The sequence below is a fragment of the Nelumbo nucifera genome, chromosome 7 (assembly GCF_055504915.1).
Source record: "Nelumbo nucifera cultivar China Antique chromosome 7, China Antique-T2T, whole genome shotgun sequence".
Classification (NCBI taxonomy): Eukaryota; Viridiplantae; Streptophyta; class Magnoliopsida; order Proteales; family Nelumbonaceae; genus Nelumbo; species Nelumbo nucifera.
Window position 1 is genome coordinate 14,073,150 of NC_142655.1, and position 27,049 is coordinate 14,100,198.

Below are 27,049 nucleotides of genomic sequence, written 5' to 3' on the forward strand. Positions count from 1 at the left end.
ATGACATATCATGACTCTATCAACTAACTCTGATAAAAAAGACTCCAAAGCTACTGCACTAGGTAATCCAGAACTTTGATCAGAGACATCTAGCAAGTATATCCCATTTGCCTCATGGCCACTCCCAATCGTTCATTGAGACTTCCAAGTCCTGAAAAACACAATAAGTAGGAAAGAAGGTTATGCTGCAGTTCATTGATTTTGTTAAACTACTAACAGATAAAAGGTTAGTACTGAGTTTGGGAAAGCTAGTCATATGGGAACAAGAGACTCCAAGTGATGTATCAACTTCCCATATCTCTCAATTCTGCCTTCACTGCTGCCAGCTGTTCCATAGCAGATTTTTCTTCACTTTCAGATACTGTAGCAACATTTGCATTCTTGGGCTTTCCAGACTGACCACCCTTCTTAAAATTGTTGTTGTTCCGAAACCTTTCTGGAAGAGGATCTGGATAAAGTTTCCAACAAGAATCCTATGTAGCAACATTTGCATTCTTGGGCTTTCCAGACTGACCACCCTTCTTAAAATTGTTGTTGTTCCGAACCCTTTCTGGAAGAAGATTTGGATAAAGTTTCCAACAAGAATCCTTCGTATGTTTCGGCTTTTTGCAATATTCACATATCACCTCCTTTTTTTCATTTACCCCCTTGGTTTAAATCCAACATGTGCAAAATGTTCTGGGGGAGGTGGGGTCTGTAGCTGTACTTGTCTCCTACTCTCTTCATTGCTCACCATAAAGTATGCTTGAGCAAGTGACACTTCATCCTTGGCCAGAATATTTTTCCTTGGAATATCAAATTCATGATTGAGTCCTGTAAGGAATTCAAACACTTTGTTTCTTTCCACAAATTTTCTGAAAATTTCTGCATCTTTGGTGCTTTCCCATACGAATGCTTCAATAACATCTATGTCCTAGCATAGTGACTTCAACATCGAATAGTAGACAACCACACTCTTCTCTCCCTGTTTTAAATTTTTCACATCATTCTTCAGTTTGTTGGCCCTTGCAACATTTAATTTCTGAGAGTATGTCTCTGTAACACTATCCCAAATCTCCTTGGCTGAAGTCATCCATAGATAGTGTTGACTTATGTGGGGTTGCATAGAATTTGCCAACCACCCAATAACTATGTAGTTATCCTGCATCCATTTCTCATATGTAGTATTAGTCTCTTCTGGCATCACCTTACTACCCGTGAGAAACCCTAGTTTACCTTTACTACAGACATGGATCTTAATAGATTGTGCCCAAGCAAGGTAATTTGTTCCGTCAAGTTTAATTGTAGTCACTCCTATCAAAATGGAATCTACGAGACCAACCCCCGACACCAGGATTTTCTTCATCTCACTTCCAGATTACTCCATCAATTAAATGAAAATAAAAAAACAATGTTTTCAACCTTTATAGACTTAACTAAGGTTAGTTAAACACTCAAAAGTCCCAAAACTAGGGTTTCACCGTACCTGGCCTTCGGAGAGAAAGAGAGAAGAGGTATCCGCTCAAACCAGAGCAATCCAAACCATTTCCAACTGAAGCCGCCCACTTTTGGAGATAAGAAGGAACCCTCCAAGCCTTGAGCGCCACACCCAAACAACCTCTTCAACTCGTAACTGGAAACTCTCTAGTCGGCTAGGGTTTTGGGGAAAAAATTCTGCAGTCCCACTTTCTTATCATTCTTCAGCCAGCTTCTGACTCTCCAAACCCTCTACCAACTAGGCAAACAAGATCTCTAATTGATCAGCAATTTATCTCTCCATACACCTTTCGATTAGAAAAAAAGTGTATGGGAAAAAAGGAGAAAAAGAAAGACGACCTACTTTGATACCAAGATGTGATTCAGACCAATAAAATTAGCAGAAATATTTAGGTTAGATCAGAAAGAAGGAAGAAGAGGAAGACAACAAGAAGAAGAAAGAAAAATGGAGCAGAGAAAGAAAGGAGGAGTTGGATAATCTCCTCTTTCCCCTACTCTAATCTTTTTATTAAACTTACTTAAGTTACATAATTTACAAGGAGGCCCTTAAGTAGGCATCCGCATCAGTAATACACTTAGAAAACAAAAACAGAAGCTAAAGGCCCATAAAGAAAGAAGGCCCAATAAGAAAACATAACAAGAAGGAACTAATAAGAATGACACTAAAGGACTAGGGCCCATTCGGCCTAGTCTCTCTACAAGGTGAAAATTGTGCGAAGAATCATTCAATTTACAGTCTGTTGTGGTGTTTGGAGAGAAAGGAATAGGCATATTTTTGAAGACCAGACAAGATCTGGAAGCAAGTTGATTGTGATCAGCTTTGGGTTATTGTAACGGAGTTGTCTAAATTTTATGAGGATGAATGGTTGGAGGTGGGGAAGCTTTGTGAGTTATGTCCAAGGCTCTAATATTGAGCAGATAAAATGTGACAATTTCACAATGTTTTGAGGTTCAACAGGGAGAGGTGGTGTGGTGTCCCATTTTTAGAAGACCTTTACTAAATTGGGAAGTTGAAGAATGTGTGACTCTGCTGGCCAGGTTGCAGGAGGTGGAGATTAATCTTAGGGGTCCAGATTTTAGGTGGTGGAAGGACTGTAGAAATGGGAAGTTTACAGTGAAATCCTATTATAGTGCAATGGCAAGAAATCAAGTTGAAAGAGCATCTTTTGGAGTTTTTTGGGGTAACCCAATTCCTCCAAGAGCGGAAGCTTTTGGACAAGGTCGGAATATCGATATACTTAAATATGGTGGATGGGTGCATCGATAATTTGAACCTTCCACCTTTACTTTTTTTTCAAGTTTTTTTCACAATTTCATAAAACTGAATTATTTTATATATTTATTTATTAAAAAACAGTATTTATCAAAACCATCTTTAAATAAGCATATTGGGAGTCAAAAGATACGATACTATATGCTCTGTAATGGGTGTATTGTACCAAAATTTTGAACCTTTCTTTTGGATGGTTCATGGTTGGCGGCAATGGGCAGCATTCTTACTCAGGACCGGTTAAAGAGAAGAGGGTATTGTTTGGCAAGCAGATGTGTTCTTTGTGAAACAAAGTGAAAGTATTGTGCATTTGTTGGTTGATTATGGATTTACAAGTTTTGTCTGGGCCTTCTTCTTTCAGCAGTTTAAAATGGAGCCATGGTCACCTCAGGTTCCTAAAGATATTTTTGATCAATGGCCATCTATCAAGGGAAGTAGGAAAGCAAAGATTATCTGGACCTTTTGCAGTTTGTTGGGAATTATGGAAAGAAAGGAACAAGTGACTTTTTGATGGGAAACAGAAGTCTAAGGAGAAGATGTGTGTGCTTATTGGACCAAAGATTCTAGAATGGATCCTGTTGCTACTGGATTTTCAAGGAATCAAAATAGAAGAATTTGGAGCTGGTTTTTGGATAGAAGTTGATGTTTTCTTTAGCTGTTTGGTTTTGTTTACTGTGTTGCTCTGTAGTGGGTGATGCCTCATCACTCAATTATCTTTGTAATTTTTTTTAATTTTAATATTCTTTCTTTTTTATTGATCTTCAAAAAAGTATCTAAATTATATGAGGGATAATCAGTGTTAGACTTTTCGTTTGGAATTTGAGTATGTATGGTGAAAGCTCTTCAAAAGCATGTAACTCATTCTATTTTAATAAAGTTTTATATTTACCATCATAAAAAACCTAGATATTATGATCCTTTGGTCTTGTTATTTTGATCACTAGCTGTGCTCCACTTTTATTAAAATTGTAGAGAAACAAAAGTAAGGAGACAATGAGCAGCATGAAGCTTTCAAAGAGAAACAGTATAAAAATTAAAAAAAAAAACATAGAAATGTTGCAACAGAATCTGTTTACAAATCTTTCCCTGGTTCAGGCTTCCCCATTGTCCTAACAGAGTCCCTACAAGAACAAGATCAGTTTGTTGTTACCATAACGGATATTCCCCCCAATCTGTCTGCTGACTCCTCAAGTTAATGAATAAAAAAATTTGTTGTTAGACCATGGCACACATGAGAAAGATACATCTAATCCAACTGCATTTTTTTTTCTTCCCTGATTTGATATTGATGGTTTGAAGGTCCAGCCATTTTCCCTTGTAGCCATGGTATAATGGTATTCGAATCCCAGAATCCAGATGTATGCTAATTTCAACTCCTAATGTGCAGCTTGTAATTCGGCTTGTATGGAGTTGCCCAATCCATTGTGACAAATATACCAATTTGATGTCCCCATTAGCACCACGCCACCTATTCCTGATTCACCAGGATTCCTGTGGTTACAGTTGTCAAAATTAAGCTTCAATTTATTTGGGGGGGGGGGGTCCAAGATATATTAGTTTTAGGTTCTCTAAGTTGGGATTGATGCCACTATTGACCAAAGTCTAAGGATATTATTTATAGAGAAATAACTGAATTCTTTCCTCATGTTCACCAAATTTATAACTTTGATTTTAATCAATTCAATACATGATTATTTGGATTGATTTTATCTAGAAATTTTAGCATTTAATTCTTTCCATACTGTCTACAGAGTAGCTGCTCCTGTGCACCTTCATAGTAAATGTCCCCTGTCTTCTTGGGGAGAAGCTGGAATATACAATGACTCCACCTCCGTTGGAGATGACTAGCATTAAATAAACTAAGAAAGTGTTTCCAAATGCTGCACAGAAAAGGATAGTAGATTAGTAAATGATTAGTGGATTAAGAGTTTGCCTTATGAAAGAATTACATGTGTGGTGATAGAATCCATTTCAGCCTCCTTTTTTGTAGGGTCCTACCAGTATCTTTAGATTGAATACTTACTAGAAAAGGCCCTAATTTTAGGAGGCGTAGGGCCCAACTAGATTGCTTTGACAACAAAATTTTGAAGAGACTAGTAAATTGGGGTTAAAAGCCTTTAAGAATGAAGCATTGCAAAATTTTCCAAGATGATCCTTTATCCAGATTCTTTATCCAAATCATTGGGGTTAAAAAAAATTTTGTAAAGTTTCTCTTGACAGTGTGGCTGGCTAGAAATAAGAGAAAGAGAAGAGAAGAGAAGAAGAGAGAAGGGAGAAGAGAAGAGAAGAGATTGGCAATGGAACAGTGCTGGCGGCGCCAACTTCTATTAGTATATATTGGGTGACTAAAATAAAAGGGGAAAAGACCCTTGTGCCCCTTTGTAAGTGAAGTACAATAATCAGAAAAATAAAAAAGACATTAATCAACCAAACAGACTCTACATTCTCTTAATCAATTTTCCGCACATGATGAAGACCCTTGTTGAAGATGTCTGCAAGTTGTTCTTCTGAGCTGACATATGGAGTGCATACTTCTCCATTCACAAGTTTCTCTCTAATAAAATGCTTGTTCACTTCAATGTGTTTCGTCCTATCATGGAGGACTGGATTAGCTGCAATGTTGATAGTAGCTTTATTATCGCAACAGAGTAACATAGGGTTACTAACTACAAAACCCAGTTCACCTAACAAGTTTCTTATCTACATGATTTCGGCAACCCCATGAGACATGGCTTTGTATTTTGCTTTAGCATTGGATCTAGCCACCAAACTTTGCTTCTTACTTCTCAATGTGACCAAATTTCCTCCTACAAAGGCATAATACCCACTGGTAGACTTTCGGTCATTAACTGCCCCTGCCCAATCAGCATCAGTGTATACTTCCACCTTTAAATGTTTCTGGAACAACAAACCAGCTCCGGGAAACTTCTTGAGGTATCTAAGGACCCTCTCTGCAGCTTCAAAGTGAGTTGTCCTAGGATTGTGCATGAACTAGCTAAGGACACCCATTGCATAAGCAATATCAGGCCTAGTCATAGACAAATACAAGAGTCTCCCTACAAGTTTCTGAAACTTCTTCACATCTTTCAAGAACTCCCCTTGACTGTCTCCTAGCTGATGGTTAGGTTCAATTGGTGAGTCAATTGGTTTCACCCCTAGCTTGCGTGTATCTTTTCGTAGGTCCAATACATATTTCCGTTGAGAAATAAAGATGCCCTTTTTAGAGTGGACAACTTCAATTCCAAGGAAATAACGTAAGGGTCCTAGATCTTTCACCTCAAATTGAGTGGCTAAGAATTTTTTTAGTTTCTGTAATTCAGTTTCCCAATCTCCTGTGATCACTATGTCATCCACATACACAATTAAAGCTGCAACTTTCCTTTCACCTTTCTTCACAAACAGTGTGTAGTCTGACTGGCATTGTTTGAACCTCATCTGTTGAATTGCTAAGTGGAACTTACTAAACCAAGCTCAAGGTGATTGTTTCAACCCATATAAATTTTTTTTTGATCTACACACTTTCTACTCACTGCCTTTGGCACAAAAACCTGGAGGTCATGTACACTTCTTCTTCTAAGTGACCATTCAAGGAGGCATTTTTAATGTCCAATTGGTGAAGTTTCCAGTCAAAGTTTGCTGCCAACGAAAGAAGAATCCTAATAGAGTTCATCTTGGCTATTGGGGCAAATGTCTTTGCATAGTTCACTCCATATACCTATGTAAAACCTTTTGCCACTAGTCTGGCCTTGTACTTTTCAGCAGTTCCATCAGCCTTGTGTTTCACTGTGAACACCCACTTGCAACCCACTAGTTCCTTCCCTTCAGGAAGATCCACCAACTCCCAAGTGCCATTTTTGTGTAATGCATCAATTTCTTCCTTTGTTGCATCTGTCCATTCAGGTTTGGATAAAGCTTCTGCCACATTCTTAGGAATCGGGATACTGTCAATAGAAGAGAGTAATACACGATATGAAGGTGAAATATGGTCATAGGACACAAAGTGAGAGATAGGATGATTAGTGGTATAGGATCTAACACCCTTTCTCTTAGCAATAGGAACATCAAGATCATTAATGACAGGGGAATCAACATTGAGAGGTGCAAGCATATCAATAGGAACAAGTGTACCTGGCTGATGAGAAGGATCTGCCTCTAGTGAATCTGATGGTGTTGGTTGCATAGTGTCAGGTTCCACGGCTCTTGAACTCTGCTGGCTTTTGTGGCGACGAAGAAAGACATGGAATGGAGGAAGATCAGGTAAAGGAGGTAGTTGAGCCTGGATGTGTTTCTCCTCAACCCTACTCTCCCCTTGAGGAGAAATCGAGAAGAAAGGTTGATTTTCAAAGAATGATACGTCAATGGAGACATAGTACTTACGAGAGGTGGGATCATAGCAACGATACCCCTTTTGAGATAAAGGGTAACCAAGGAAAACACAAGGAATAGCACGAGGATCAAGTTTACCCCGAGTAGGGGACAAGTTATGAACAAAGCAACGACACCCCAAAACACGCATCGGAATGGGGGACAACAGAGCTGTGGGAAACAAAAGATGATGTGGGGCCTTATACTCTAGTAACCGAGATGGCATACGGTTGATGATGTACGTGGCACACAGAACATCATCCATCCAAAAACGTTTTGGAACATTCATTTGGAGTAACAAGCCATGAGTTACTTCGAGAAGGTGCCGGTTTTTTCTTTCAGCAACACTGTTTTGTTGGGGTGTCTGAGCACAAGAGCTTCATTGAATAGATCCACTCGAAGCAAAGAATTTTGTGAGATCACTGTGGAAGTATTCTTTTGCATTGTCTGACTGGAAAATATGAATTTTAGTTTGGAACTGAGTGAACACCATGCATTGAAAGTCTTTTGCAATTTTAGGCACTTCATCTCTAGATCGCATAGGGTAAACCCAAGTATATCTAGAGTAATCATTAATCAAAGTAATGAAGTACTTATATCCAGCCTCAGTAGGTAGAGTAACAGGGCCCCAAACATCAAAATAGACAATATGAAATGGAAATTCAGATCTTTTATTTCTCAAAGGAAAAGAGTTTCTATATGCTTACTCAATTGACATGTCTGACACTGCAACTGATTCACTGACAAAGACTTAAACAACTTGGGAAACATAACTTTTAATGACTCAAAAGAAATATGACCAAGACGACTATGCCATAAATAGGCTTGACTCTCACAGGACGAACTCAAGGACTTTGTAGCCGCAAGATCAACTTTATTCTCTAACACGTAGACACAATTTACCATGCTTCCTCTACCAATCGTCTTCCTCGAGGCCAGATCCTGAAACACACATGAAGACGGAAAGAAGGTAACTGAACAGTTCAAAGTGTGAGTGATACTACTAATGGAAAGTAAATTTATAGGCAATTTAGGAACATGCAACACATTAGAGAGGGTAAGGCCGAGTGGGAGAGATATGGTTCCTTGGCCGGCTATGGTGGAGAATGAACCATTAGCCAGTCTCACCTTATCTCTCCCAGAGAGAAGGTTGTATGCCTGAAATAAATTTGGCTTACCGGTCATGTGGTTTGAGGCTCCGGAGTCAATTACCCAAGGAGAATCAGATGTATGAGATGACACATGAAGAGCAGTGGCAGTGTTACCTGATGTAGACGCAAAGGAGGTAGAAGGGGTAGGACCAAAATCCATCTGGCGGAGAGTCCTACCATATAACTCCAAATGGTCATGAAAGGAGTTGATAATCTCTTCCGTAGGGTCAAAACTAGAACTAGTCTCTTAAGATGCCATATTAGCTGAGTTATACCTTTTTTTATTTTGCTGAGTTGGTTTCTTACCCTGATCAAAAGTTGACTTCTTACCCAAATCCTATGCCCATTTAGGTTTTCCATGGAGATCCCAACATGTGTCTCTGGTGTGTCTTGTTTTTTGGCAGTGAGTGCACCAAAGTTTACTTTTGTCATCTACTATCTTCTGTGAATCACCCTTCTTAAAGGAACCTCCGGCATTAGTATCTATACTTCCCCGGACAGCTAGGGCAACTGGCTCCCCCTCTGCACAATTCATCACATTTCTTCTACTCTCTTCTGATTGGACTAAGGCATAAACCTCCTGAACTGATGGCAAGTCTTCACTTACCAAAATCTGTACTCTCATGGACTCATATGAAGGGTTCAACCCCAAGAGAAAAGCAAATACACGTTGCTAAGAGACAAGTGATTTGTATGCCTTTGCATCTTCATCACACTTCCAATTTACATTCTGATAGTGATCCAGTTCTTTCCAGATTGATGTCAGATCTGAATAGTACACTGAGAGACTCCTCTCCCCTTGCTTGCAAGTAGATGACTCAACTTGCAGTTGGTATATCTTGGCATAGTGTCTTTGCTCTGAATAAGTAGACTTCGCTTGTTCCCATATTTCACAAGCTGTTTCAGCCCACATGAATGTCTTTCTTACTTGTGGCAACATGGAAACCAAAAGCCATGACATAACCATACTATTTTCTTGGTTCCACCTATCATATTCAGCACTTCCACCCTTCGGTTCCTTCACTTTCCCATTAATGTATCCTATTTTTCCCCTAGCTGTAATGTAGAGTTTTATTCCCCTAGACCACTCAAGGTAGTTTAGTCCATCGAAGGGGATTACAGTCATGGGAAAACTCATATCCATTCCCCCATTCAGTCCATTATGGTTTCCTGAAACCCCCGAAGTAGCAGAATTCTCCGATGACATGGTCAAAACATACAATCAGTGCCAAACACCGGACTTAGGATCCCTCCTTACTCCAAAAACAAAATTGCTCCACACACGTACTCAGTCCACACCCACACACTTGGGTTTGAAAACAGTCTGAGCACAAACAGTACCAATTTCTGGACAAAAAAGGCAAGATTCGGCAGATTTCAGACCTGTACGGTTTAACAGTCCCAACCTACCAGCCTTTCAGAATGTCTAAGAACATTAATCATCAGGAGAGATCCTTAACACTTATAATCAAGCCAAAAAATTGAGATAACAGGTCGTCCTTGACCTACAGTCACCTTAACACAGGAACAGGATCACACGATCCCAAAAAACAAGAATTATAAACCTCACAAAGGTCTGACAGCATTCAGCTGCCCAGATTCATTTGGTTTTTTCACTTGGTACACGACCAAGGAGGGTAAGGAAGAGAAAAAAGGGAGGACTGTACCAGTTGTAGATCTGTTTTCTTCATCCCCGATTCAGATCTCTGTTCCGCTCAGATTCAGCAAGTTGGAAAAGGAAGGAAGCTTGTTCAATCTGTTGTCTCAGTCAGTATTCCTGCTCTGATACCATCTTGACAGTGTGGCCAGCCAGAAATAAGAGAAAGAGAAGAGAAGAGAAGAAGAGAGAAGGGAGAAGAGAAGAGAAGAGATTGGCAATGGAACAGTGCTGGCGGTGCCAGCTTCTATTAGTATATATAGGGTGACTAAAATAAAAGGGGAAAAGACCCTTGTGCCCTCTGTAAGTGAAGTACAATAATCAGAAAAATAAAAAAGACATTAATCAACCAAACAGACCCTACCAAGAGCTGCATGACCTGGCCTCTAAGGCCTCATTATCTCTAAGCCCTCTATGGAGTTCAAAATACCAAGAGAGGTGAGTGCATTGTAGGAAGATATAAACCAGTTTAAAGTGAGATTTTGTATGAAGACACAGCACAATCTATGGAACCTATGCATCAAAGGAGTCTCTCCTCAGAAGAGATCCTCCTAGAATCTTATCATATTACCGTTCCTTGGGTATTATCTGTTGAACTGTTAAAAAAATGTCAGGGATGGAGTGGATGAATTTCCAAGGTGAAGCCAAAGTAGTTCTAGCTACCAGGTTTGCATCCTATCCATTGGTATGAAGACCATGGGTACTTCTGATTACCAAGTGCCACTACTTGTCAGAATTGACAGGAAATCTCCACAGTCATTTGACCAACAAAGAAGTATTTTTCAAAGCTAATCTACCCATCCAAAGCCTACTTTATTCTTTATTTTTGCACCCTATCCCTCAATTGATTAAACTATCCTTTTTCTTTTCAGCCCCCTAGTTCCTAAAGGAAATTCCTCATAATTTTTCAGTGTTAGCGTAGGGGTATTTCTGTCTTTATACCTTGAGTAAGGGCACATAGGTCTTTTCAGTCATGTTTAATAATAATATAAATACTTACTGGCCGACTGGGAGAAGTCAAGTTGACTCTTTCAGTTCGAACCAGAATTCTCTCTTCTCTCTTTCTCTCTTTCTCTCTTTCTCTTTTTCTTTATCACTTTTTCTTCTTCTACATAACTGAACTCAGTCAGGCCGAACTCCAAGGCAGACCTGATTTTTAACATGGTATCAGAGCTAGGTTAAATCTGCCTTAGTTTCTGCTTGCCTAGGGTTCATTCTCTGTGCACCCTATCTAGGGTTTTCCTCTTTTTTTTGTGTTCGATTGGAGATAAGGGAAAGGGCTGAAAAGGAGTGATCGCCCTCTTCCCTTGGGGGTCTCTATGCCTCCAGTCAGGTCGTATGTGGTCGGTTGCTGTGATTTCTGAGATCGCCCTCTCCTAGTAGAGGAAGAATAGAGGGCCGAACTGTGTGGGCAGTGGCTGTTGTGTGTGAAGCGGCTGTTGTGTGTGGACTGCTCTCCTGCTTGCATGGGTGTTACTTCAGCGATAAGGTAAGAGATTTCAGTGCATGATATCTGTTATGGATTAAATAGGAGGTGTGTTTCAGACCATTTGCTAGGGTTTCAGCCAGTAAGTGCTAGGGTTTATGCTGGTTTCTTTGTGCATGTTGAAGGAAGAGATATGATCATATAGTGGTGAGATTTCAGGTAGTTGTAGGAGTAGGGTTTGTGGTGTGAGCACACTTTTCAGCAACAACAAGTACTGAAATCAGTGTGACAGGTGTGATCTAGGGTTTGTGGTGTAAAGAGCACACATTCCAGCAACAATTAGTGCTGCAATCAGTGTGACAGGTGTTTCCTAGTGGTGTGTAGTGTGCAGATCTCAGTGATAATAGAATTCAGCAAGTGTGCAGAATTGGTGATAACATAATGGGAGACAATAATGATTATAAACCTAGTGTGATGGTGCCTACAGACTACCTGAATGTTCAGATGACCTCCATTAAGTTAAATGGAGAGAATTATGTGCCTTGGGCTAAATCCGTTGAAGTCTTTCTGAAGGCAAAGAAGAAGGTAAAACACATCAGAGAGGAGAAACCCTCCTCTGACTCTCACGAGTATGAAGACTAGGAGCAAGAGGACGCTCAGATCATCACATGGTTGTGGAACAGTATGGAACCCAGGATTAGTGTGAACTTCATGTTCTTTGATACTGCCAAAGATGTGTGGGACCATGCGAAGAAATTGTATTCGGGGCAGGACAATACAACCAAGGTTTATCAGCTTTATCAAGAGTACTTTAATCTGCAACAGGGCAATCAGAGTCTTGAGGAGTACTATGCCAACATGAGGAACATACGTAATGAGTTGAATGTCTATCATCCTCTCACTTCTGATGTCAAGATTCAGCAACAACAGAGAGAGCAGCTTGATGTGACTAGATTTTTGGTGGGACTAAAGTCTGAATATGAACCAATACGGGCTCAGATATTAGGGGGATCAGCTCTTCCGTCCCTAGAAGAGGTATTTGCTCGACTTCGGAGGATTTCTATTGGATCTACTGAGAACTCTAATATCTCAGATAGATCTGCCTTTGCTGCATCGAGAGGCCGTGGTGGTAGAGGTGTAGCTTGGGGAGCTCAGTTTGGTCGTGGTGGTGGTAGTGGTTCTGCATATGGCCGAAGTGGCAATGGTGGGTCTACTTATAATCGTGGTGGTGGTCGTATTGGGAGCAGAGATTCAGGGGGGAGCCCGTGGTAGAGGACGTAGCTCAGGCCCAAGGAAGTGCACTCATTGATCTACCCATTGCTTTGCGGAAAGGTAAACGGACTTGCACCCTTCATCCCATTTCTAATTATGTTTCTCTTACTCACCTTTCCGCTTCCCATCGCTAGTTTGTTACCTTGTTATCATCAGTTATTGTTCCTAAAGATGTCCAAGAAGCCCTTGCCTCTCCAAGGTGGTGTCGTGCCATGAAGAACTCTCAGCCCTTCATCATAATCATACTTGGGACCTCATTGCTCTTCCTCCTGGGAAGCAAGCTGTTGGTTGTAAGTGGGTTTATACGGTTAAGTATCTGCCTGATGATAGTGTTGAACGCCTGAAAGCGCGATTAGTTGCAAAAGGGTACTCCCAAACCTATGGCATTGACTACACAGAGACCTTCTCACCAGTTGCTAAGATAGGGTCAGTTCGTGTTGTGATCTCTCTTGCAGCCATGTATGAGTGGCCACTATATCAGCTTGATATCAAGAATGCCTTTTTGCATGGTGACTTACTCGAGGAGGTCTACATGGAGCAACCTCCAGGGTTTGTTGCTCAGGGGGAGGATGGTAAGGTGTGCAGACTAAGGAAGGCTATATATGGGCTTAAATAGTCTCCTCGAATATGGTTTGGTAGGTTCAGTGAGGTGGTAAAGAAGTTTGGCATGAAACAGTGCAAAGTTGACCATTCTGTATTTAGTCATGACTCTCTAGGAGGAAAAATACTATTGGTGGTGTATGTAGATGATATTGTTATTACTGGGAATGATAACATTGGTATTGACAGGCTGAAGACTTATCTGCAGGATCACTTTCAAACAAAGGATCTGGGTAAACTGAAATACTTCTTGGGGATAGAGGTAGCGAGATCCAAGTATGGGATTAACCTGTGCCAGAGGAAGTATGTGCTTGATTTGCTGGAAGAAACAGGCTAGTTGGGTGCCAAACCAGTTGAAACACCCATGGACACAAATACCAAGACCCTGGCAGATACCGACTACTTGTGGGCAAACTGAACTACCTAACCATTACCAGACCAGACATCTCATTTGCAGTTAGTGTGGTAAGCCAGTTCATGCAAAAACCTCTGATTCCTCATTGAAATGCGGTTCTGAGAATTGTGAAGTATCTAAAAGGGGCCCCGGGTCGCGGTCTGATATACAAGAGCGGGGGAAAACTTGAAATAGAAGGGTATTCTGATGCTGATTGGGCCGGTTCTATGTCTGTTAGGCGGTCTAATACAGGCTATTGCACATTTCTGGGAGGTAACCTGGTGACATGGAAAAGTAAGAAGCAGACGGTTGTGACAAGAAGCATTGCAGAAGCAGAATATAGGGCTATGGCGCATACCGCTTGTGAATTAGTGTGGCTAAGGAACCTTCTACAGGAAGTAGGGTACAACATTAACACTCCAATGAAGCTATATTGTGATAGTCAGGCTGCAGTTCATATCTCCTCTAATCCAGTGTTTCATGAAAGAACCAAGCACATTGAGGTTGACTGTCACTTTGTGAGGGAGAAGGTGCTGAATGGAGAGCTAGACACTACACATGTTAATACAGGAAATTAGTGGGCTGACTTATTTACAAAAGGCTTGAGTCGGGGAAGAGTGGACTACATATGTAACAAGTTGGTGAGTATATATCATATACTCCCAGCTTGAGGGGGAGTGTTAGCGTAGGGGTATTTCTGTCTTTATACGTTGATTGATGTTGCTGATCTGTAATGTTGTGTTGAAACATGTGCTCTTAACTTAAGTAAGGGCACATAGGTCTTTTCAATCATGTTTAATAATAATATAAATACTTACTGGCCGACTGGGAGAAGTCAAGTTGACTCTTTCAGTTCGAACCAGAATTCTCTCTTCTCTCTTTCTCTCTTTCTCTTTTTCTTTATCACTTTTTCTTCTTCTACATAGCTGAACTCAGTCCGGTCGAACTCTAAGGCAGACCTGAATTTTAACATTCAGGATCTTAATCACCTTTATGGGCACTTTGAAATTGAGGATAAAAACACATCAGGAGGTTGAAAACTTGATTTTTTAATTGAAAGATATGATTTCTCTTCCAAGAGGCTGATCTTTTAGTGTATCTCTCAATTTTGGGGCCCTAGAAATATAATGATCTAGTGCTTCTTCGTAAAGGTAACCACAAATAATTTATTGGCTAAAAAGAGGTTGAACAACCTAGGATAGCAGAGTATTTTTCCATGGTTTCATTCTCTAGGTTTAATCTTGCCAAATTGCCTTTGTCAATCTTGCCAAAGGATTTACTTCTCCTTACTCACCCCAATCTTGGCACAAAATCTTGATGCCATCAGAAAATTGGAGGTTGGAGGCAGGTATTTTCTCCAAGCCTACTCTAAACCCCTAATTAACCCTACCGTATCTGATTTTAATGCATCTATTGAATACATCTGCCAGAGGCATGAATAGTAAGGGTGAGGGGGGATCTCCTTGTCAGAGACCACACTTAACTAGGAATCATTAACCAAGATAGAGTAGTATGTTTCTTAATAGAGCACCTAATCCAAGATCTCCATTTATTTCCAAAGCCAAAATTTTGAAGCACCCAATCTAAGAATGACCAACCAACTCTATCATAGGTCTTTTCTAAATATGATTTACATACAAATCCATTGTTGCTAGTCATTACCATCTCATGGAACATATGTTGGCTATACTAATCTGTTTTATAATTTGTCTCTCTTGTACAAAAGCTCCTTGATGGGGGGGGGAGGGGATATGAGACAGTTAAAAACCTTTCTTAAACTCATAGACAGAACTTTTTTATGTTTTTCTTTGATAAGTAACCATCAATTTTATTAATTATGTAAACAAATACGTACAAGTATACAAAATATTCAAAAGAGCATAAAAAATTACTCTCTCCCCAAAATAAAACGTTAAAGCTGAGCCAGAAAAACTTATTCCTAGATACCCTTTGTTTAGATAATGCAACAGTGATGCAATTAGCCGGTCTTTTATGTTATGTTATAGAAGCTATTGTCAAGCTTATCAAAATTCCTTGGGTGACACAATTCTAATTTATTAGGAACTAGTGTTATGAAGGTTGTATTCGTACCAGTATTCACTATTCTCTTTAAGTGAAATCTATCAAAAGCCCTTAATAAATCAATCTTGATTATCTCCCGATCTTCTTGATAAAATCCTATTGAAATACCATCTGACCTAAAGGATTTATTTCTGTCCATCTGGAAGATGGCTCTGAATTCCCTCTTTCTCAAAGGCCTTTCCATATTTGATACTGGGTATGCTGACATTTGAATGATTCCCAGCCTTCAACATGCATTCTTGGGGGGGGGGGCGCATTCTATTCCTAGCAAGGTTTTATTTTTTAAATTGTTAATTGGGTCTATTTCAATTTCATCTGGTGATGTTAAATTGTTAATTGGATCTATTTCAATTTCATCTGGTGATGTTAAATTGTTAATTCAACATCATCTATTACTAGTCTAAATAGAAATTCTTTCTATTTCAGCTATGACAAGGAGTGAAAAGATGTGGTTCTGCCATCTCCCTTTTTAATATATTTGCATTTTCATCTTGGTTTCTACTTTGAACATATCTCCTCTCCTTAATGATCAAATCATATTGCTCTTTCAAGTGCTATCTTCTGTCCTTATCATATTCATTTCATTTGAAGTTCTGTCAACCTCAATATTGTGTCTAATTCCTGAATTTGTGCTTTGATTATTGTTTTCTCCCATTTACATTGCCAAATTTCTTTCCATACTTTCATCTTAGTTGCAGTTTCCTACAAAATTTGAAGCCCATACATTCACCTTCCAGAGATTTAGTCCACCACTCATGGGTTTTGGGGTTGGTGGGGTGTGGAGACTCTCCACAAGAACTGAAGTGCTAGCAGTTTTCCATGGTTTAAGTGGGTAGATAACTAAGCTTACGAATTGTAATGGTGGAAGGTGATTCAAAGATGGTGGTTGGATGGCTGAATGGTTATAGTCTAGGATGATGACAATACAAAATACTATGAGGGAGATAAGTCAGTTGGCAAGGGAATTAAATGCAGAACTTTTCTTGGCTTCAAAGATCTGGGAACTCTTTGGGATCGGTGGAGGATTGCCAGCCTATAATGGGGGATGCCTGGGATCTTTTATATATTTCATTGTTTTCATGATATAACAATGTTTAACAGTTTTCTACCAGAAAAAAAGGATTGATGTATGAACCACATGTTCTCAAAACTTAACAAAGTCGGTCCACTTTGACTCTATCAATAAATCAAAGGCATGGGATATCCACATCTTCAAGAAGATAGGTTAAATTGCAGGAATGGAGTTCTCCTTCCCAAGGAGCAATGAAACTGAATTTTGATGGGTGCTGAATTTGAAATCTAGGAAATTCAGGCATAGGAGTAGTTTAAAAGTTTTTAGGAATTCTGATGGAAACATTGTTTATGTCTATTTAAGTGTGACTGGACATGGGATGGCCATTGTAGTAAATATTCTCTCTTATTGGACTGATTTTAGTGGTTTCTTTGGATTTCCAAAGATTAGAAGTGGAGGGTTACTTTAAGGTGGTTTATTAGCTGGCTGAAATGTGAAGAAGACCTTGGAAAATGAGATATATTCCATTAGAGAAGCATGAGCGCTTGCATCTAGAGTGAAAAGCTCATTCATTTGGATAAGGAGATCTGCTAATTCATCGGCTGATAGTTTTGCTAGGTGAAAGTTCAGAACGGGAGCTATATTGGGGGAATTCTATTCCTTGAGGGGTGGTTTCATTTTGGGATTTGATGTACATGTAAGGGATTGGTAATGAGGAATAGTCTTCGAAGAAGAATGGGTTTTAGTACACTTTTGGGCTATAATTTTCTCTGTTTATTGTCTTTGTATTGTGTTTCAAGAACTCTCTATAGTCTAATGAAGTTTTATGTTATTAATCAAACAAAAAATAAACGGTTTATTTGTAGAAAACTTTTTGCATTTATATTTTACAACAGTCTTCATAACATTGATTTGTCTGTGAACTAATAATGCTTTATTTACTTATTTTGGCAACAGGGATGCTGGTTTCATTACCAAGAATATGGATATTACAATTAGAGAAGTCATTGTGAACCTAAATGAGGACTTGCTTCTCAGAAAAAAGACTCCATCAGAAACCTTTCTTCAGGCAGATACAATTGGAGAACCTATTGTGGACTCTGGACCAGCTAAAGATTCACAAAAGAAACAAAAAGCACTTTTGTCACTTAAAAAGCACACTATTGTGTTTCCAGAAAAGGTTAGTGGACCTTTATGTCAAACTAAGATGAGATAGTGTATACTGCTTGTCCTTCCAGCCATGTTCACCTTATGGCTTAAGTTCTTGAATCTTGCCTTTCAGCAGTTCTGTTATTATGATTTAGTTGTTGATATAATTTCTAAATTTCTATTTGATCATTTCTTGAATTATAATCCTTTATGTTTGTACCTTTTGAATTAAGTAAATCTTCCCACCCTTTGAGATATGGACCATGTCGCTGTGGAGTCTAACTTCAAAGATTTAGCAGGGAACTAGTGGTAGCCTTTCTTTTAATGGATGGATGGACCAGAATTTCAGATTTTATTTTTATTGATAAATATAAAATTATTTATTAATGAAAGAAAGTAAAATGTGCAAAATAGAATGGGTCTTAAAACAAAAAAACAAGCTCAACTTATCAAAAACTGTCATCTATAGTTGACATGTAGGGTATGGATAAAACACTAGGCTGGACTTGCTTCATCATGAAGTCCAGCGAGAAATGTTTGTTAAAGATTAAACTGCACTAAGTGGCAATTCCTGAATAATTTCATTCTAGGGGAATAATGAACAAAAGTATAAATTTCAAATTCATAGCTCTTATTTTTAAGGAATTTTGGGTCCTTACTCTAGAAAAAAAAGAACCTGTAGTCATAGGTTCTAGGAAATTTAGACTGATCAGCCTGATTTGGAGTTGCTATAGGATTATATCCAAATTCCTTTTGATGAAGACCTAAGAAGTGTTGAAGTTATTGTAACCCCATGAGATTTTGTCTAATTGATTATTAAAGTTAAAAGGGACTTAGACAAAGGGGGATGCTATTGCATTTTATTTATGCTCCTCTAAAAGTTGTTCTGAGTAGATTAATCTATTAAATGTATAAGCACAATCTGTATAGAGGTTTTAGGGTCAGAAGGGGAAGATTAGTTCTCTACCATCTAAAACTTGCAGGTAAGGAATCTGAGAAGTATCATTAATTAACTCAAGAGGATTTTGATACTTGAAAGTTTACCTAATAAGAGTTTATTGTTGAATAAATCTGGATTATAGAGTTAAGTATTTGTGCAGTGATTATGAAGTGCGAAACATTTGAATGGCCCCTCAAATATCTTAATATCTGCCTTGGAGGTACCCTAGGTCAAACACTTACTGTAATACCATGATTGAGGTTTTAAGAAATTAGTAGGATGCAAAAAAAATAAAGATCTCCTTGGGAGTATGGTTCACTTCATATATCCAATTCCATTAGTATGGTTGTGTGTGAGTATATATATTTGTAGTTTTCAAAGTTCAGTGAAGGTGAGGTGATTATGGGGATGAAAAAGAAGAACTGAGAACTAGGTGACTCAAGTTGTTGTCAAAGAAGAATGGCAGTGCATCACTTCTTGTTGGTTTGGTGTGTGGTTTTATATGCACATATGCACGAACCATCTTAATCTCTCTAGAAGCTGATGGCAGATGCTGCTTCTCCTGTGATTTGTAGAATAAGGGGATGAGAGGGTCCGGGTGGTGGGGTCTTCTCTAATCTTTAGTATGGAGGTTCAAATGCTGGGTTTCAGTGGGATGGTAGCGTCTTCATTACTCAGAAATCAGAGTTTTGTGTGGAGCACTCATGTTATTCATCCTGTTGTTGGGATTTAAGACCCTGGTGATCCTTAATTTTGGTTGAAAGACTTTCAACTGTTACCAGCTTATTTTGGTGTTGGATGGAGTTGGTGAGTACTGTGAGAAGTCCTGAAAGTTATGCTTGGTGGTAGGTGAGAGTCTTTGGGATCCCTTGTAATGCTTGGTCTTTCTCCACCTTCATTGAGATCCGGAGTTCCCTTGGTGGTTTCATTGAGACAGATACAGCCAATCTCAGGTGGAGGAATATGAAAGCTGTGAGGATTTTTATTTGGAACAAATCATTAGTAGTTATCTGTAAACCAATTTCATTGGTTTAAAGGAAACCAATTTTTTAAGAACAATGGTGGAAAGGAGGATGGGTTTTGATGACAGATACCCAAGAGGAGGGATTTTCATTTCAAGTTCAGAAGAGGGATAGGTCCTTGAAGCAAAGCTCTTTCCAAGTAGCAGCAAGAATGAAGTCCTTACTTAATGGAGTTGCTCCCTGTGCATTGTTTCAAGAGATGGAGGATATCTCAGGCCAGCTGAGGTCACAGGAGGTCTTGGAGTTAGTAGAGAAGAAGGCTATTCAGTTTCTGGTTTTGCAAATCTCTGGAAAGTGATGTGTTGTCTGTGTATCTTGCACCAACCTCACATGGTAAACCACCAGCAGGAGTGTAAGAGATCCCAAGTGAGGTCACTGTTGAAAAGGTTTTAAATGTTAGTTCTAAAAAGTGTGAGATGGACCTCAGTTGTGTTCTATTGTGTTGGTTGACCCAGCCAGGCCTCATGAACTAATGTTCTTTTAATCACTTTGAAGGTCTGCACTCTAAATCTAAATTGATTGCAGTGGTCTCAGTTAGGCCTGTTTCAGATAGGGTTGCAAAAGGGTCAAATCAAATTTGGATAGTGGAATATCTGAATTTGATTTGACAAAGAATACCTAATAATCTGGATTCGGTTTGATATCAGATGGATATAAAAAATGAATTCGAATTTGGTTTGATAAAAATAATCAGAAATAATCCCAATTCAATTTTGTTATTCATATATACTTAAAAAGATTCAAGAGCAAACAAACCTAAAAAAATCCTTACAAAATATGACATAATAAAAATAGTTAAAGGGTGTTTTGACACGAGTAAAAGCAATCCAAATCAAGGATAATATTTTCATATTTCCTACACCGAGCTTAAGAGCATAAAAGAAGCCATACAGAATCTGTAATCACCACAATCCCCAAAACAAGAGGTCAGGAATCTTCTTTCAAAACCAATATCCATCTTAGGTTCCACCCTGACCAAAGAAGTTAGAATTCCATTTCTTCAGAGATGAAATTACATAGCTCTAAACACACACACACACACACACAAAACCATTGATATATTGAGATAAAAACTTCTAGGATTGAAGGGTTATGGGGCACTAAAAAACCAGCATTCCAAACTGCCTAGAAATCCTTTGCTTCTAGGAAATTCAATATTCCAACTACAATATTGACAAATGTTGAGAGAAAATCTTCCAAACTCTTGCTATAGTGGGTGAGGGTTGGTGGCTGTTCCAAGTTAACAGCTTCCTCTCAACAAAAGAAAGTGAGGAAAATCATGAAATGATGGTGCCTAGCCTCAACCAGACAGGTTTTCTTCTTATCAGCTCTCATGTTTTCAACTCAACCATCAAGTGGTAGGACCCATGATAGAGAAAAAAAATAAGATAGGTTTTCTCCAGATAGGAAGACCAGAAAGAAAGAAGAATGATAGAGAAAAAAAAAGAAAATTTTATTAAAAATAAAAGACCAGGTCAAATACAAGTGCCTTCCAGGTATTAAGATAACACCCGACCAACATACAGAAAAAACAAGAACAAGAGCACAAAAATAAGAGGGAACAAAGTAAAGCCCCCGAACACTGCATCTTAACCATGTTCTTCAAACAGATCATCTTTCTCATCTCAATCCTTCTCCTCTACCACCGATTTCTCTCCCTTAACCCCCTAACCTTTCAAACATTCCAACTCAACAGATTCCTCCTCATCCCTCCTCTCAACTTGGCTACATTACAAAACATTGCAGTCACCCTTCTGCTTAGAATTGGTCCTCCCCCCCCCCTCTCAACTTGGTTTCATTTCAAAACACAATAATCACTCTTCTACTGTGGCTTGGTTTTCCTCCCCCTTCTCTCAACTTGGATTCATTTCAAAACATTGCAATCACTATTCTACTTTGACTTGGACCTCCCCCCCCCCTCTCGACTTGGCTGCGATTCCAAACATTGCAATCACTCTTCTGCTGTGGTTTAGTCCTCCTCCCCCTTCTTCGTTCCAGCTTTTTTCTTTTTTTGCTTCTCCCTTCTCTTTTTTTCAAGTTGTTCAAAAGCAATTCTGGCGAAACCTTCTCCCCCAGAAAACTAGCCCTAGAGATTTCCCTACTGTAACCTCTGGGTCAACTATCTTACTCAGCTCCAACTTCCTTTTTTCAATTACCTTATCCCTTCCTTTCTCAGGCTCCCCCTCTGCTTCCTTTTCTCCAACTACCTCTCCTGAACTTACTGTTTCAAACCCCGTCTCTGCTAACAGCTCCTTCTGCCTCACTCCTCTGGCCTAACCCCGAGATCCTCCTCCTATTATAAACCTTATTTTGCAAAATACTGTCCTCTGTCTCCCCCTGCCGCTTCCTCTTCTTCTCACTTCCTCGTTTATCACCAGCCTGATCTTTCTTCCTTCCAACTGCACCTTCTTCTTTCCTTGAGAGAATAGAACTACAAAGAGAGGGGTCAATGGAACTTACATCTTCTGAAATGGTCATTTCAACGACATATTCGGGCTGGGTTGTAGCCTCTAATTGTTTCTCTACTATCACTCCTCTATTCTTTTGTGAATTCCCAGCAACTAAACAACCATCATCTCTAAATTTCTCACTTTCGGCTGGATGTGTCGAGTTCAATGCCTGTTCCTGCCGACTCGTGTTCAACTTCTTTGGGATTTCGAGGCTTTCTTCAACCTCTCTTTGGTCTGAAACCTTCTCCCATAAATCTCCTGATTCTTTGCTTTGCACAAAAGAGCCAAACTCTTTTTTCTTCCTTTTCCCTCTTTTGACTTATTTCGTTACTTTCCCGTCCTTCCTGAACTTCGTAATTACCCAAACCCACTCATCCCTCCCCGCTTTTCTCTTCGAGCCTTGGAATCTTGTGGACTTGAACTTCTTTTTTCCATTCAAGACCTTCCTTTTTTGCACGCCTAAGCTCGTGGAGTGTGTTTTCTTTGAGTTTCTTGCATTACTATGGACCCCACTTAATAATACCTCCCTAACGCCTTCCTTTCAGAGTTTTCTCTCCAATTTCTCCTTGAACTTGTTCTGCCCTTTCATTTACCCACCCCCTCATAACTCCCTTTTCCATGTCAGACGCATTTGCCTTTTCCCAAAGAGAGCTCTCCATCTTACCCTTTGACAATTCATCTTCCCCTTTCTCTTCCTCTCTCAGCTGTCAGTTCGACTCCCCCTCCCCTGCCTCCTTCCCTTGCTCCGGCTGAGAGTGTTGATCCTTTTCCTTCCCCCAATCAACTTTAGTTGGGTTTCCATTACCTCTCCGACTGAGAAACATGAAATCTTCTCCCTCCGTCAGCACCCTTAGCTCGTATAGTTCACCTGCAAATTTCAAGTTCATGATATTTGGGGTGTCTGCAATTTCCTCCACTGCCACCAATATCCTTGCCAGGTCCAGCCTGTCCCAAGATCTCTTTTTGTCGTCAAACTTCAAGAAATCTCCATGGTGGTTTCCTATCACCTCAAAGGTTTCTAAGCTCCATGCATGTAAAGGAATTCCAACCATGTCAATCCAAACAGCTCTCTTCTTTCTCAGTGTTGACAGAGCCCCTGCCGCCGGAAACCACCAGTCTAAGCGAAGGTCAATCTCTCTCTCCTTTGCCAGTTCCCGGCTTAGTATGAGCTTTTCCAACTCCTTGCTATGGAACATGAACAGAAATAAATCTCCATTCAGCTTCCTTACTCCCATCAATTTCTCTTTCCCCCATTCTAACACCGCCCAGAATTCCACCTTTTTGACTTCTAAATCTACCCAACAAACCTTCCTACTAGGCTTGCTTCCAATAGACGCATTCTCTCATCCATCTTCCCTAGTTTTTGAACGTCTACTTCGATATGTCTCACCATCTCTATATTGATGAATCATCTACTGTCCCCTCATTGGCTAATGATCTTAGCACAACCAAGATTACTTCTAATCTTAATCTAGTTTTCCATGAGAGGGCGAAGAATATTGAAGTACATTGTCACTTTATTTGGGATCTCCTTACTACATACCACATCTCACTTCCTCCTGTTTCTTCTAACCTTCAATTGGCGGACATATTCAGAAAAGCTATGGCAAGAGACAGATTCTTTATGCCCCATATGCTACAAAAGATAATCTCCCTATCCCTTTTGTCCCTTTTTCCTTTATTCCTTTTTTTCTTTTATATTTAATATTGTATTTCCTTATGAGTGAAACCCCAATATAGTCGATCCCTATTGACCTCTTGTCTTGTTAGTCCATCCACAATGGAATTTATCGATCTATCTATCCATGTCAAAGTGGCTGTCAGCTCCCTTGCTAATTGTTTATTTTCTTTAATATATGCCTATGGCATCAAGGTCCTAGACTGTTATTCTGCATCCATCCAATGATTATCCTTGAGTTCTCTTCAACAATGAAGTTCCTATAATTGAGTGTTCTTCCTAGCTTTAGTCCTTGCAACAATGCAAATAGCTATGCCTTGATCAAATCTCCTTGACCAATGATACCTGTATATATTGTTAAGATGTCTACTTTATGGTTTCTAAAAACACCACCTACTCCAGATAATCCTGGTTTGCCCCTTTAATAGATATCATGTACCTTTTTCAAAAAAAAAAAAGTCCATTACCCAATGTTGGTCCTAGCTATCTGAGGTATTGGGAGGGTAGATTGGATAAGGACCTAACCTTTGTTTTCTATTTATTTAGTTTTTTCACACAAAATAGTTTGAGCTACCTAAACCACTAGAGCTTCCACTGGAAGCATTAGAGGTAGCAGTAGAATCAGAAGGGGTAAGAGATAACCTTCCTAGGCGTTCTTAAGAGACTTATTGGTGAATAGCGTTTATTTTGATCTAGTGTATACGTTGGCTGACAGGATGCTTTACAGTTTGACATGTAAGAGGCCAAGTTATTGAATTACAAGTTTTCACTTTTCAGTAATATGTATTTATTTTTTGTTTTTATAGGGGCTAACATACATTTTGTCTATCTGGGAGTGGCAAAGGTTTTTCTTGGGTTGCAATGTCTAAAAAGATTTCATATTTATTTTTATTTTCTTCAATACAGTTTTAATCACTAGCAAAAAAAAAAAAAAAAAACTTCTTAGTCTACTTTCTCTCATTTTATCACCTATTACCTCTACTCCTATATTCCTATGAATACACTCATTTGTAATTTAATCCTTTCCATCTTTTCCTTTCATCCATCAGGACATTTTTGATCTACTTATTTTTTTGACATGTTTCTTTCTATGTTACACTTTCACTTCAAAATGGGCGCTGGACCCATGTTGGATGTGTCTGGAGACTGACATCGACTAGCACTCAAGGGCAGTCTTCTTTTTGTCATATCTGTAATATGTGACTAAAAACCTCAAACTTTTAGGGGGAAATTTGGACATGAATGGTAGATATGTAATGCATGATAATTTAGTATAATTGCTCTATTTGCTTATTGTTGCTTGCACTGATTTTTGCATCTAGGTTTAGTATTTTTATTTTTCAACAATTATCCCATTATTTATATACCATAAAAATTTATCATTAAAAGTGTAACTGAAAACTAAGTGTAGCAGCCGAATCCCTGAATCTTATCTTCATAGGCTCCTCAAGTCTGACAACTCATACTTGTGTAAGATTCTGAAGCTTGTTCCAGTTTCCGTGTATACAGCATTGATGGCCTTGGCATCTTAGTTACTTTTAACCTGTTTGCCACTATCCAATCACACAACACTTTGGATGCACCTTTCCATTTCATTCACCTAGTTTTAGTTGTATAGTAGACATCCTCTAAAATATTTCCACTGTCTTGGATTATCAAATTAAGGTAATGGAAATTGTAGAACATTGAAAATTAACATATTCATTAGAAAAAAAGGAAGAAAGAAAAGAAAATTCAGAAAATATAGGGGATGAGCCCCTTCTTTCGTCCTAGGAAAAGAGGAAAGGAAGGGTGGAATGTGTTGATTGGGCAAAGATTTTTAGTTCTTCCTTGCATATCAGTTTAGGTTTTGAAGGGCTCAAGACAGCATAAACCAACATGTATGTTTATTGAACCCTGACAAATAAGAAAATAATAAAAGGAAACTAGTATGTAAACCTACAAAATGAATAATTTAGTGTAATAATGCCTATTTTATTTTATAATCTTAAAAAAAAATAAAGGATATATAAATATTTTGTAGTGCCATGTATAAAATGGCTAGGTAATTAAGTAGGGCAATCCCCATGGGCACCTTGTTGCCTTGAAAACTATGCTTTAGATCAATGGATATCATAATATGATCTCTCTTCTCTTTAAACTTTTCTATCAATCACCTATGAAAAGTTGTACCTTCCATGATAGTCATCTCTGGGGATGAAGCCAAGCTACTCTCCTGACGTGGATGTTTTATTTTGTATCTTTTGCTCCATAACCATATCTCAAAGTTTCATGACTCATACCGTATGTTTTGTTCAAATTCTGTTGGGAGGTCAAGTATTTAGAAAATTGCAATGTTTTCTCTCATTTGGTGTATTTGAAAACAAAGTGTAAAAGAATATGTATTGGTTCTGTGATATCACTACCTCAGAAATGTAGGGGTGTTTTCCATACATCTTGGACTGGGGTTGATGCTTAAAGAATATAGAACAATCTTTACTTTACCCCACCTCACAAATTTTTATTTGTTTTCTGATTTTATTTGCCAAACCCCTCACCTATGATACAGTACCCTCCTTGTATTGTGTTAGATTGCCCTACCTGTCAATGTTCTCAACTGTACAAACAGATAAAAATTTATGAGGTGGGGGAATCTGAAAATTTGCTTAGAATATAAGACATGAGGAAATGGATTTTGACAGATTGGATGATATGTGAAGCATTGGTATTGTATTTTTTGTACATCTTTTCTCACTTTGTAACTTTTATGTAGAAGAAATTATATCCCTTTCACTTCTACATATTCTTGCACATGTTCTAATAAATAAGCAGCCCATAGTTGAACAATGGATATAGCACTGAACAGAGCAGAAATGGCTAAACAGGATTCATATAGCCAATCCCATATAGTTGAGACAAGGCTTTTATGATGATGATGATGAGGATTATAATAAATAAGCAAGATTATCCACACTAACTAGTAAAACTGTACACGAATATGGTTGCCCTGACTACCATGAGTATGTTACATCAAAAGGGGCTTAGTGTTTAAAATTAAAATTGATAATGCACTGGCCTCCATATGATGCAACAGGTTTGACCAAGTATGACTAGTATTACTCTTAC

General features: G+C 38.9%; 1 protein-coding gene across 7 annotated transcripts in view; it reads left to right on the forward strand.

Annotated features, from left to right (window-relative positions):
- LOC104611349 (protein SABRE-like) overlaps positions 1-27,049 on the forward strand; it is a 132,552-nt gene that overhangs the window by 22,566 nt on the left and 82,937 nt on the right. For all 7 annotated transcript variants that reach the window (XM_088891685.1, XM_088891688.1, XM_088891690.1 and 4 more), the window contains one exon: positions 17,663-17,885. In XM_088891685.1, the coding sequence (XP_088747811.1) occupies positions 17,663-17,885 (223 nt within the window). The remainder of the gene's footprint in view (positions 1-17,662; positions 17,886-27,049) is intronic.